This window comes from Abrus precatorius, unplaced genomic scaffold (assembly GCF_003935025.1).
Source record: "Abrus precatorius isolate BTA unplaced genomic scaffold, Abrus_2018 Scaffold11, whole genome shotgun sequence".
NCBI lineage: Eukaryota > Viridiplantae > Streptophyta > Magnoliopsida > Fabales > Fabaceae > Abrus > Abrus precatorius.
In genome coordinates, this window is record NW_020874303.1 from 118422 (window position 1) to 132454 (window position 14033).

Here is a 14033-nt window from a genome sequence, read left to right on the forward strand (position 1 = left end):
TCTACTGTTTTGTTTAATTTTTTGCTACATGACGTCAATTTGATCATCATGTTAAGAATATACTTAAAAGAACTTAACAAGATATAAAATTCAATCCCATATTGTTCTTAAATTTATTTGTTTACTACATGTTATTTTCATAGTAAATAGGTTGACATTGTAGGGAAGGAAGAGTTGATGTTGAGATAGTGTGCAAGGAAATGAGGATACATGATTGAGGTCATATAGTTAATGTCACAGAAGTTGGAGACTTGGAGCTTTGAGGAGGGTAAGAGGTAGCAAAACATAAAAAGAAGAGAAGAACTAACAAAATTATATATAAATCTTCTAGAGTTTTGGTGAAAATCACAGCTAACAGTTTATCTTTGTTCAAGTAAATTTTGACTCACTTAAGCGAAATATACAAAAAAGTAATTTTTGTTTAAGACAGTAACATTTGCTTAAAAAGAAAATTATTTTTTGCTTAAGTAAGAGAGAAAGAAAGAAGGGGTGGGGGGAGAGGCTGGGGAGGAGAGCAAGAGAGAGTTAGAAAGGGAAAGAGAGAAAGAGAATGAGAGGGGGCTAAGTGGGGGTAAGAGGGAAATGGGTGAAAGGCTAGGTGGGAGAAGAGGAAATGAGATATGGAAGAGGTAGAAAAAAGAGAAAGATGAAACTGAAAGAAAAATATAGGTAAAAGGTAAACAGAACAAGAAAGGAAAGGAGTTGAGAGAAAGAAAAAAGGCATTTTCATTTTTTTTAATTTGTTTATACAAATCTAATTTCTAAAATAAAAATCAAATTTTAAGAAAATATGACATTAAAAATGCTTTAAAAAAATACTTAAAAAAGCTTTATATTCCATTTCTAAAAAAATGTAAGGTACAAACACATAATCAAAATACTTTTTACTCAATTACCAAATGCTATCTTATTATAAGAATTTTCATAATCACATTAAGTTACAATAATATTATTTAAAGAAAATAAAACTATCTTTTGTACCATGTTATGAATCTTCCCAATCTCTTTCAACTTATTTCAGTTGGTCTCCATATATAACCTTTTTTTTTTTTTCGTCTCTATTCATAGTATATATATATTTTTTATTGTTCCGAAACATTACACATTTATTTTCTTTCTGTCGATGTAATTTTTTTTTGCAAGAATTCAAATAAAAAAAATTATATTTAAAGATTTCTGCAACAAAAATATTTAAATATAAAATAACAATGTTATGATAGATCTGATAGTAAGAACATTACAAACCTTTCTTTATAAGGAATGAATAACACAGTGAATTTTATACAAGAAATAAAATTGTATTTAAATCTAAAAAATTACGAAAGATGTTTTAAATATGTATAAGTTCTTTTTAATAGATTAAGTTTACAAAATCATACAAATTAAAAATTAATTAGCAATCCATTGAACAACTTTAGTTTAATTTATAATATAATTTAAAATTTTATAAATTACATATCTATAAATTTTAAATCATTTTAAAATTAATATATATCATCAACTTGAATATACCATATTATTTAATGGTTGAATTAATAAAACTCAATATTTATAAATAATTATTATGATGGTAAAAGGTAGAGTTGACAAAATAGCCCTAGTTAGCTTAAACATGTTTGATAAAATATAAAATCTTAGTCTTTAAATTTAAAGTCCAAAAATTTATCCTAATCCGATTAAGCCTAATGCAAGTTAATTTTAAGAAATCAGTCTCTATCTATAATTTTTCCAAGCCTAAATTTCATCTGAACTTTTTTAGCTCAAAATGGCTTATCTTGTGGCTGGAAAAGTCTCTTGGTCAAAGCCTTGGATGCCAGTGCAATGCATGCATGCTCAAAATGAAGACAAATCCACATGGCAGCTGATATATTGCTAGTTTTGTAGTTTCTTTATGAGATGTCACATGGAGGCACTGCATAATGTAACGATATCATTATTCAAGTCATCATAGTTCATTATCAAATTCAGTCTTTTAGTTGAACCTTTCAACTCAAGTAGGTCAGTAGCATGCTCCATTCTAGAGAACAACATCAAAAGATGAATTGTTCACATGTACAACTAGATTCTAATCCTGTATGGAAACTATTTTTGTTTTTTGTTTTCTATAAACATTATTGTAAGGAAACAAATACAACTAAGAACTAGTGAAACAACAAGCAAATCATGCAAAATGCTCAAAATCATTATTGTCTATGATAATTTTTTATCTTTGCGTTGAATCTGTAAGTTATATTAAGCCACTAAAATTGGATCTGTTTGTCATAGAGTATCTGCGTGGTAGACTTGAAAATTAAAATCAAAATAAAAAACTTACCTTGCAATTTCAGGAATTAAACACATTTCGCATGCATTTCTAAACAAATTAAATTATATTACAAAACAATATAAATTGCTAACAAGTGTATTTAAGACACTAGATAAAAAATATATATATTTTTTAAAAACATATATATATATATATATATTTATAATTTTTAGTACATTTTAACATAAATTTTATTAAAACTTTATTATTTAGTGATTCTTTAATCGGTGCTTTTTAAAACACTAGTTAACAAAACTCCAAAACATTAAATATTACATTTTTTTAATAAAGAATATCATTGATTAATTCTTCGTCACGTTACTCGACACACCTTATAAAAGATTGAAAAAGCATCAGTGCAGGGTAATACCTAAATTATACTTTTGCAAACCTATTTTTCCATCGAATATAACGTATGATAAAATCAAACGTTCCACATCCTTCGCCACCCAAAAAAAAGAGAAAGAAAGTCACAGATCAACGGTTGTAAACCGCACCTTCACTTTATCTTCCAGGTAACGTTATGTGACACACACAAATCATGCAAACGAATGCAAAGAGCCACTATTTTTAGCACTATCTGCGTTCTCATTGGCTCTCTCTCTCTAACACACTTTCTCTCTAATGGGTTCGGATAGAGAGAGAGAAAGCTGCAACTCTCGGCACTTCACATGGCTCGTGAAGTCATGTTTCCCCAACACTCACGACGCCACCGTAATTAAACACACGCTGCAACCGCAACGACCCCCTACTTCACCTACGCCCGCAACCACCATATCCTCCCTCCCCGACGACATCGTTTTGGACTGCCTCTCCCGCGTTCCCCCCTCTTCTCTTCCCGCACTGTCCCTCGTCTGTCGCCGCTGGTCCGACCTCCTCCGCTCCCCCGACTTCTCTTACCTCCGCCGCCGCCGCCGTCTACTCCGCCACACCACCTTTGCACTCGCCGCCTCCGACCTCGGCCTCTCCGCTGCCACGCTCCTCGACGGCGCGTGGAATGCCTCCCTCTTCGTCCCCTGCTATGACGCCGTTTCCCTCGACAACTTCCACTCCTTACTCTCCCACGCGCGCGTGGCTTCGATTGGTCCGAGGATTTTCGTCGTCGGAAGGAGTGCCACGTTGCAATACGACACGTGGACCGCCACCGTAACCCCGCGCTCGTCCATGATTTTCCCGCGCAAAAAATTCGCATTGGCCGCCGTCACCGGGAAAATATACGTCGCCGGCGGTGGTTCAAAAACCACCGCAGTTGAAGAATATGATCCTGTAGCTGATGCTTGGAGCGTGATATCTCACGCGCCGAGGAGGAGGTACGGTTGCATTGGAGCCTCAGTTGAGGGCGTGTTTTACGTGATTGGTGGGTTGAGAATTGGCGCCTCCGAGCAGAGCGTGTTCTCACGCGCCACTGGAGGAGCCGAGGCTCATGCGGCATACGCGAGTTCCATGGATTTGTTTGATGTGGAGACGCGCGTGTGGCTCCGGAGCAGGACGGTACCCGGAGGAGGCTGCGTGGTGGCCGCATGTGCTGCAGCTGGGCGCGTGTATGTGTTGACCAGTCACGCGGTGGAGCTTTCGTTTTGGAGTTTTGAAGCACGGAGAAAATGCGGTGGCCGTGGCCGTGGTGTATTTGGAGAGTGGTGTAGGATTAAGAGCCCACCGCTACCGTCGCAAGTTAGAGTGGACACGAGGATGAGGTTTAGCTGTGTGGGGATGGGAGATAAGGTGGTGTTGATTCAAATGGCTGGAAACTTGAATGAAATGAGGGGCTTGAGAGAAGGGTTTGTTTTGGTGTATGATTGTGTCGCCGGAGAGTGGAGTAAAGGGGCAGATTTGCCGGAGGTTTATCGACGCGCCGCCTATGTGGGTGTGGAGTGCTAGGTTGGCATCTTTTGTTTGGACTTGGGAGTGTAGTGTGACCAGCAGACAAATGCGTATGAGGGTTGGGTTCATAGGATAGGGGGAATCTAAGGTTGTGGTCCCCTCTATAAGTTCAGTTAATCTTTGGGAATGAGCAATTGCGTTGATTTTTATTGGCCTTGTTCTCTGCAAGGTATTCTCCTTTTTTTTGTTGGAGAAAAAAATGGAAGAATTATTCACACACATTTATTGTTAATAAATGTAACATCATTTTCAGAAATTTTGTATTGTTTCTACATTTTTTATGTTTTTACTACTTGACCACCCTACCTGCATCGTAATTTAGGGAAGCTCATGATTTAATGCTTTGATTGGCATTTTGTTAAAAAATTTGATGGTTCAATTGGACTTAGCTGACCAGGCACGTGAGGGCTAGGCGTGCAGGAACATGTGATCCTTCCACTGTTGAGAGAGGGAAGTGATCGCTGCTCTGTGAAGCCAGCCTCACGCTTTGCCTTCCGCTCTAAGAGCCACGTGACTTGGGCTTTCGCCCATGACACATAGGACCCAACTCCCAACTTGGATGGGCACGCCACCATTTTGCACCCTCTAAGCCCAACCTGGTTAGACTATAAGCCTTGTTCTACAAGATTAATGCCCCCACTTGGGTCACAAGCCAACGTTAACTAGCTCGACAAGTAGTGACTTTTCTCACGTGTTTATAACATTTGTTTTCTTCTAAATTATGCCCAATATGGGACTTTGAGAACATTCATAATACCCTGCACTTGATGGAAAGATTGCTCCAACAGAACATTGCAGAGTGCTTTTGGCTACGTCTAGAATACCATTTTTAGGCAAAACATTAAGTTGGTGTTTGAAAATTCAAGCTTTTCACGCATTTTGACAAGAGAGAGATTCGGAATGTACGTGGGGTTCTTTTTTATTGGATGGTTACCAGCTTTCTTTTGAACAGCACTGCGCTTCGTTTGTGGGGTAGTTCAGGACACCTTGAACTTTTAATTATGTTACGATAACCATTCATCTTGATTCTATTTCTAATATCTTTTCCTGAGTACAATGTTATTTACAAATATCCATCCAAGGCCTTGCTATAATCTCAAAATTCATTGCGAGAATTACATTACATTAAGATACACAGAGTATGCCAAACACAACGTTCTAAGCAACATGCTGTATCACATGATGCAGCTTGCAATTGTAATAGTAAGGTTTTTGTGGTCTTTACAATTGCATTGCTACTACAGTTGTGGTTGCGTTGGCTGCATCTATCTACAGTTTTGTAAAATATTGAAGATCGTGATATAACTACAATAAAACGCTACATCAAACTAGAATTATAGACTGCATCACCTGCAATTGCAATTTAAAACCTTTTATTATGTCTAAACATTTTAACTACGCTAATATGGGTGCTTGAACTTGTGGCAGAAAGTGATCTACTAGCTAGAAGAGACTCGACACCCATCATTTCATGTAGTTATGTTCTGATTGTGGACTGCACTAATCGCAATTAACCCATCTGATCACGCAAAGACTAGCCTAATTGCAACTAAAATTTATAATCCTTGTTATATTACTAAAATTATGACGGTGGATATGATCCAAGAGCGTGAGAAGGCCGTAGATTTTGAGTTTGAGTCATCTGTTTATCTAAAAATTCTTCAGAATTTAAACTTATGACTTTCATACTTATATTTCTTTTAATTAATTTGTTACTAATACCAACTTGTGACTTTTTATTTTATAACAATTATATGTAACTTTCTTACTATACCAAAATGGATGCATGAACTTGTGGCAGAAAGTGATGTGCCAATTGTTAAAAGAGACTTGACACGCATCATTTCTTGTATAGAATTATTGATGGATGAAAACTTGGCACTCGTGCCTGTTTGTTTAGTTTCGTCAACCTTGTTTACGTGACTACCAAGATGAAAAGCTCCGTTTCACCTGAGTTTTTTAAAAAGGAAAGAAAGTTTTTCAATTTTGGTACAGCTCCGTAATACATGTACAAACAGGCAAACCCTGAAAATATAAAAATAAAAGGTAAAAAAATTCAAAATAACAAAAATCCCATCATGCCAACAAGTATATTTGATCATGACGCAGATGTCGTTTGTTGTTGCACAACTAAAATTGAAGCCTTGGTCTCCATATCCGTTGAAGCAAGCAAATCACCAATCACCCCCAACTCAGTATATTCAGTCCAGTTTTCCAACCCAGAAGTCTGAGAAGTTCTGACCCCATTTCTTCTCCCAACTACAATAAAATCAAACTTAGTAGCAATATCTTTGATGAAATTTGTTGTCTGGGATGCATCATCTATAGTCCTTTCTTCATATGTCACATTTTCTAGCTTAACATAAGCTCCACGCACCTCTCTTAACTCCTCATCATCAATCATATGTTCCCAATTCGTAGAGTCATGGTCATGTGCAAGCAACCTATAAACAAACAACTTATTATCAATATTTTTGGCAAACCTCTTAGCTAAGCACAAAGCTTCTCTATCATCAGGTCCACCCAAGAAAACCATGGCCACATTGTAACTAGTTGAATTGAAGCCAGAAGAGCCACGGTTCACAAGAATCCCAATAGAGCAAGGTGCCCTTTCCAAAACCGTAGAATTAAGTGACCTTATGTTGATATCATCTGATTCAATTGAACCATCACCACCCCATTTTATATGAAATGGAAGAATTATAAGTGATGCATTTTTGTCCAATGCGAGGTGGCAAACATCTTCATGCATTAGTGTGACTGGGGATATGGCTGTGTAAGTGTTGGCTGTGGCAGAACCAGCATAATCACGTTCAAAAAGATCGAAGGTTACAATGACTTCACCAGAGTAATTGTAGGAGGACCCAACACTTTGCTGAATCTTGTGTGCTATGAAAATGGGAGTGGACCTTCCAACTAGCTCCATGAGATGCAAAACATCAGCCACTAGTGTGTTCTCTGGTGCTGGGGAACAAAGCTGTAGCACATTCCTTACGTGAACCGTGTGGTATGGCTTGTGGATGCATGCAACTACACGAAGCTCAGAGTTATGTTTCAAGTTCATGATGTTCCTTTTCTGATAACCTGCGTATTTCCTTGAAGGGTCATACAAAAACTTCACTCCAAGCCTCGAAGCCGATCCTAGGACCAACACCGAGACAACCATAACTCCTATTGTTGTTTTGCTTTGCCCCTGCAATAGTTGAATTGTGGTTATAATTAGTTAGGGAAATGTTTTTATTACGTAGAATGAGGTATATTTTTAGATTGACAGAAAAGAAAAATAAGTGAAAGATAAAAATAATTAAATATGTTACATTCAGTATCAATTTAGTGATTTAAATTAATTTGTTAAGCACGTGAACAAAGAAACATGATATTTTGGCATCTAATGTGTTTACGTCTTACCCCCTCCTCGTATACATCTATATTAAAAAGTGAGATAAATTCAATTTCACAACAATATTCATACATTTACACACCAGAGGAATGCTAGCAACACAGCAACACACTGTCCCACTCAAATTGAACTTCTGTGACTCACTAACTACATATTCTTTAATATAAAACAAAATGCATGAGTGATTGAATGCTTACCACTGCATCGTAGATTAGGATGTAGGAGCATATATCAACACTACCTTTGCAGCTCATAATGAGAGCAAGGCAGAAGCCATCAGTAGTGGGCATGCTACAAGAGCGGCAAATTCCCATGCACACTATCATTTTAACAACGTGCACCACAAAAACGAAGCATGATAAGATGAGAATCTCATCGAGAGGGCCACATTCGTTAAGATCCACTTTCATTATACAACATGTGACAAAGATTGAGGACAAGAACCACGTCGAGAACAACTCAAGTTGGTAAACCAATTCAGACCCCAAAGGAGGACCTTCAGGAACAGCAAGGCCAAATATAACCGCAGCCGCTACGAAAGGTTGGTTGAAATACCTTGTAAAGTGTCCCAACATCAAAAACACCACTATGATGACGTAAATATATATCTTATTCACGGGTCTACCCTCTGGGGTGTTCTTCACAACCCATCTCATTATTGGACGCCCAATTAGTGGAATTACGAATATGAAAGCCAGAAATGCTACCAAGTTTCTAACAAGGAAATATATATCAATATGCATGCTGCTCACAATGGCAGCGCCGATTCCTGCCCCGATTCCACCTGATAAGGACCAATCCAATACAAATCACATACAAAGGATAGGACAAAAATATGTAAACAAATGTTAATATGATTAATTATATTACTAAATTATAAAATTCTAATTTTCTATTTAAAATATACTTTTAACTTTTAAAAATATGTTAATTTTTGTTTTAGTTTTTATTTAACTATATTTCTTTGCTAAATATGCTTTTAGCTTATGCAAATATGACTAAATTTGATTTTAGTCATTTATTTTTTTATTTTAATTTTCATAAAATTTAAAAGGTGCTTTTTATGGTACATAAAATTTAAAAGATTTGAACATAGTCTTTGTCATTATTTTGTTCTTGCATGACAAATACCTAAACAAGCTATATCAATTATTAGTTTGATGCTATTCTTACCCATTTCTATCTTTACATTTAACAAAGATGGTACATTTTAAGTTTCTTATTAATAATTGAAAGTAGAAGGGTTTTTTAACTTTAAAAGTTATAAATGAATCAAATTTAAAAAAGGATTAACTAATAAATAAATAAATTTGACTTTTCTAAAAGTACAAAAAATGTAAAGTGAAATGTTTACAATCTATTCACTTTACTCACAAAGACAAAAAGAGTTTATTCACTGTAAATTTAAATTAAAATATTTTGTAAATATAAATTCTCACTCACTGTATATACATCTTATATTAGAAAGTTAAATAATATTTTTTAATTAAAAAATTAAGTATTTTATCGTGTAAAAATATAAAAATGTAATAACACTGAATTTTTGTATGTTTCAATTCAATCTTATGGTATTAAGAAAACACAAATTTAAAGATAAAATATATTTAAACTAATTTTTCATTAAAAAAATTAAAAAGAAAAAAGTTGATGAGTGTATAAGAAGCAAGGCCAAGCACCGATATATTTTCCCTTTGAATTATTACCTGTTATGTCATTGACAAAAGCTGAGGAGAGTGCAAGGCGTCCAAGTTCAGAGTTGAGAATTCCGAGTTCGTTAAGCATGGAGGAAATCACAGCAAAGGAGCAAGAACTGTGAGAAATAAACACCACAGCCAACCCTCCTGTATCATGAGCTCCAAGGATTTTTGTCCACAAGGAATAGAACGAGAACATGACTGTGTAGCCAACAATTATGGGAGCGAAATAGGAGGTTAGTGCAATGACCCATGCTTTTTTGCCTGTTTTTGTGATCAAGGTTAAGTCCATTTGCACTGAGTTTAGAAAGAGATAAAAACAGTAGCCAAGTGATGATACTGTGTTCAGTATGTCTGGACCCCCAAATGGGAATAACTGTTGTTTGTACTTTTCCATTGGTCCTGTATGAATTGATGGGCCTAGAAGAAACCCAGCCTGAAGAAATATTGCAAATTTGGATTTAATTAGCTCATGCTTATTATCGTACCCTTCTTCACGATAAAGTCACTTGCTATATCTCTAGGATAGTTGATTCAAGACAACATATTTACATCTGTGTTAATATGAAATGAAAAAAGGAAAAAGAAAAAAAACAAACACCATAAGTTATAACCATCTAATCTATGGGTTGACCTGATAACATAGGTTAATTACTGCCAAAATTTAAGGATTAAACTTTAATTTATGACTAAATTAGTTTTGAGTCTTTTTTTTCTAGTCTCTTATAGAAATTTCTTTAATTAGATTTGAATTAGTCTGATTTATCAAGATATAAAATACAAATTTGGGTCAGATTTGAGCTTTTATTTCCTAACTTAAATAAGAAACAAGTGTTTTAACTTGACCTATAGAGTTCAAAGCCTAATCTGGCTGGTTTGGAATAACTCGTTTTAACTTATTTTTCAGCTTTTAATATCTCTAAATATCAAGATAGTCGAGCATTTTGATAAAATACAAAAAGAAAAGGAAGAGAAATCATGGGATCTCTTTTTATTTTATTTTTAATGTTTATTTAGTTCAATTTATCTTAAAATAATAACTACTTATTTTATTATCTTTTAAACCTATACAAACTATAAAAAAAAAAAAAATTTGTCGAAAATATAGCAATCTGGACTACGTGAAAGATGATTATTTTAATTTCCTTAAAAACTTGACATTGTCGTGTGTTATAATTATAGGGAATGACGTGAGTTTAGCGATTTGCTTATGCATACACAAAAGTAATTAAACATGTTTTCTATTTGGTCATAATAATATATCTATCCAATAGCAAAATTCAAAGGAGGCTAGGAATGAGAAATTAAAACTAGCAAATCAAGAAAGAAAAAAAAAATGACCATAGAAGAAAGATGCATACCATTACTTGTGAAACGAAATAAGGTAACCCTAAGCGCTTGAAAATGAAATGAAAGCCTTGGGTGACAGCGAAAATGGCAATTATTTGCAACTCAAGCATTGTAAATGCAGATTGTGAAGGTATTGCACCAGCTTCGTGAGCCCACAGGCCATCTGATATTATATGCATTGGTTGATTGAGGCACACATTGTATACCTGATGTCGGTCTGAATCAATGCTCGTCAAAAATGTTGCTGAATTGAAGATTGTCTCGGTTGGGTTCATATTTTGGTCACAGAATTGAACAAGATCACAACTAACAAAATGAATTAAAAACTGTGTTTGGTTTTAATGGGTTTTTTCAGTTTGAACGCTCGTTAACACTAAACAGAATAGCTTTTGGAGTTTAGACGTATATTCATGCATTATATATAACGATGTATTCGAACATGCCTAAATGGAAAGAAAACGAAGCACATTAGCTTAAGAATAGAATAAAGGGGCTTTACTAACTAGATCAAGGAAAGCAGCAAGGTGCAACCTTATCAAGGATACCAAATTTAGAATTACTTAATTTTACAGCTGCATACGAACTTGCTTCGGTGTTGCTTGTCTTCGCCTTCTGGAAAAACAGCTAGTTTATGTTCAATGTCGTGACAGATATATTTTACATTCTATTTTTCTTTTCCGTAATCACACTCTATTTTGTTTATATTTGGTTGTATCCATTAGACGTATTAATGGTTGTTTAAAAAAAGTAATTTTAGATAAATAAACTTGCACTATGAACACAAACACAATGAAGCTAAGTAGAAAAAGAGAGGAGATCATAAATGAAAAAATTAGACGAAATATTAGGAGTATCGTTGTTTATACTATTAAAAATAGCACCGTATATTATTTTATCCATTTTTAGCTTTTTTATATGCACATATTTAAAGCATATATTCCACTTACAAAGAGACATCTTTAGGTATCTCATTTGATAGTTCAAAAATTGTTTTAGCGTTCGTGTCTAAAACTGCTCTTGTTATAAAAAAAGAAAAGAAAAGGAAAGGAAATGACAAAGTATGAGCAGAGACATTTCGATTAGGTTAGTAAACGAGTATCAGCTGTTCTATGAATGTTTTCAATAGAAAATCTTTAATGTAGTTTACTGAAGATAAAAGTGTAATCAAATAACAACTTTAAGGATTTGAGTCACTATATTAATCTTTCAAGAATTTCCACATTAGTCCTCTGAAATTTTTTGTCATTCAATCCTTTTATCATCACTTTAGTCCTCTATAAGGATTAATTTAGTAAAATTTTAAGTCATTTTAAAAAAAAATTAATTATCATTAAGTTAATTAAACTCTTTTTTCACTATTTTATATCTTTCCGGACTAACATGTAAGATTTTAATTTTTTGAAGAAATAATTTGGTGACAAAATGTTAAAAAAAATTAATATACTAACAGTTTAAATATTTAAAAGACTAATTTTATAGTCAAATCTTTAAATAACTTTTTCAACAATACTTTCTTTTAAAGGTGGATTTATAATACAGCAACAAGCGTGAATTAAAAATAAAGGAGAACATCAGTGCTCCTAAAATAGTTGGTGAGTATCAATTATCTTAAAATTAGGAAAAAAAATAAATCTTTAAAAGGGATTTACGAAATGAACATTTTAATTTACTTGGTTGATACTTATTTTATAAATATTATAATTTTATTTTGTTTGAAATTCGTATAGTTAATTGTAGTAGATATATCATTTTATCAAACTATGCACAGATAAAATATAGCGTACGCTATTCATCTGATAGTGTATTAGCAAACTAAGGACTTTTTCCTGAGTTATGGTGTATGCACAAATATGTTTTTCTTTTTCCTTTTTTTTAATATAATACTGTTGATTAGAAACTTTGAGATGCTGTTTAGAGAAAGAAAAAATTTCTACGTTACAAAGATCTTAACTAAATTTTTATGATAGAAAATAAACTATGTCTTTCCAAAGAGAAACACACTTGAAAGATCAGTGGCATAGATATATCTTTCTATTAGAATCATAGATCCCTACATCATGACAAGTCAAGGACGTGTAAAAAATTTAAGTTCAAAAAATTGTAGGTGAAAATAGTTATGGAGAAGGCATGATCATGAGCAGTTATAGATAGTGGGTGATGGCAACTAAGCGGAAGCATGCACATAAGGCAATTACTGAGAAATGCCTAAGAAAATAGGAGAGCGGTGATGGTTCACTCATTTATGAATAATATGAACCTTCATATTTTCAGGAGATGGCTTTTTACACCAAACATCAATACCTAAAATTCTCTACTGAAAGCTTTGCACTTAGACAGATACTGACAATCAGATGATTTACAATTCCTATTGTTCATTGTGAAGATTCATAGGTTATATATTTCATCCATTTATTTTTTGCAATTTACTTTCTGCAAGTTAACTCACCCACTATTTGCTTTTGTAATCCTTTTACATTCATTTCAATACTGGTTTCATTGTTCTATTACTGTCATTGTCAGTCAATTTTTATGCTTTACGATATTTGATTCAATTATTTCAATTATGACACACTTAAAATAAACTAAATTCTTAAATTGCTCTTGAATTAGTTTATTTGCATTCTGCAAATTTTTATTGTAAAAAGAAGCACATGATGTTTTGAAAGAGAAAAATGTGCAGTATACTTACTTTTAGTCGGGAAGAAATGAATAAATGTCAATTAAAACTTTCAGAAGAGAGCTATTTAGAAAGAACTCAGTAAGTCAACAGGAATGTATAAATATCATAAATAAAACTTTCGGACGAGAGATATTTAGAAAGAACTCGTGGATATGTAATAACACACGATAGTTTATTGGTTTTCATATGTTTACAAATCAATAGGAGAAGGAGGAACTGCGAGACAAAATAGGCTATTCTTACATTCTCCCTAATTTTTAAAAGGAAATTGTTTTTGATCGTTGATCTAATTCGAAAACAACGAATGATTATTATGAGTGTAAAATAGTACACACAGTTTAGATGTGTATTCCACGGTTTTTGTTAGAATGATATTATATTTTAATAAAGGGTAAAAATGTAAATTCCTAGAATAAGAAAAAGAGAAAAACGATAATGTGCATACATCTACTTATGAGCGTAATAATAGGTATTTAAATTTTAAATTTTAACTTAAATTAATGACGGTCGTACGAACGAGTATCCGATTAATTAATTTTATCTATTTTTCTGTAGGTTAGCACTCAACATTTAGAAATTTTGCATACATGTTGGTAATTTAAAGAATATTAATGGATTTTTGAAAATTATGTACATTGTCACTCAACTTTTAAAATTGTTGCTTACCCATCGATACAATCATTGGTTATTTGAAGAATACCAACAAGTGTTACGGAAGGGATT

General features: G+C 33.6%; 2 protein-coding genes across 2 annotated transcripts; one reads left to right on the plus strand and one right to left on the minus strand.

Annotated features, from left to right (window-relative positions):
* Positions 1-2874: 2874 nt before the first annotated feature.
* Positions 2875-4430, plus strand: LOC113854075 (F-box/kelch-repeat protein At5g26960). The gene has a single exon (XM_027484915.1). The coding sequence runs from the start codon at positions 2930-2932 to the stop codon at positions 4181-4183; it is 1254 nt and encodes a 417-aa protein (XP_027340716.1). The 5' UTR covers positions 2875-2929; the 3' UTR covers positions 4184-4430.
* A 1854-nt stretch (positions 4431-6284) lies between these two features.
* Positions 6285-9677, minus strand: LOC113854112 (cation/H(+) antiporter 4-like). The gene is made up of 3 exons (XM_027484970.1): positions 9290-9677; positions 7784-8370; positions 6285-7379 (listed from the first exon to the last, which is right to left on the minus strand). The coding sequence occupies exons 1-3, from the start codon at positions 9675-9677 to the stop codon at positions 6285-6287; spliced, it is 2070 nt and encodes a 689-aa protein (XP_027340771.1).
* Positions 9678-14033: the final 4356 nt, after the last annotated feature.

Coding starts and splice junctions, on each gene's coding strand:
- LOC113854075 (XM_027484915.1), top strand. CDS start 2,930: ATGGGTTCGGATAGAGAGAGAGAAAGCTGCAACTCTCGGCACTTCACA.
- LOC113854112 (XM_027484970.1), bottom strand. CDS start 9,677: ATGGAAAAGTACAAACAACAGTTATTCCCATTTGGGGGTCCAGACATA. Junction 8,371..9,289: donor TTTTGTCAATGACATAACAG/GTAATAATTCAA, acceptor GGTCCTTATCAG/GTGGAATCGGGGCAGGAATC. Junction 7,380..7,783: donor TCCTAATCTACGATGCAGTG/GTAAGCATTCAA, acceptor CAACTATTGCAG/GGGCAAAGCAAAACAACAAT.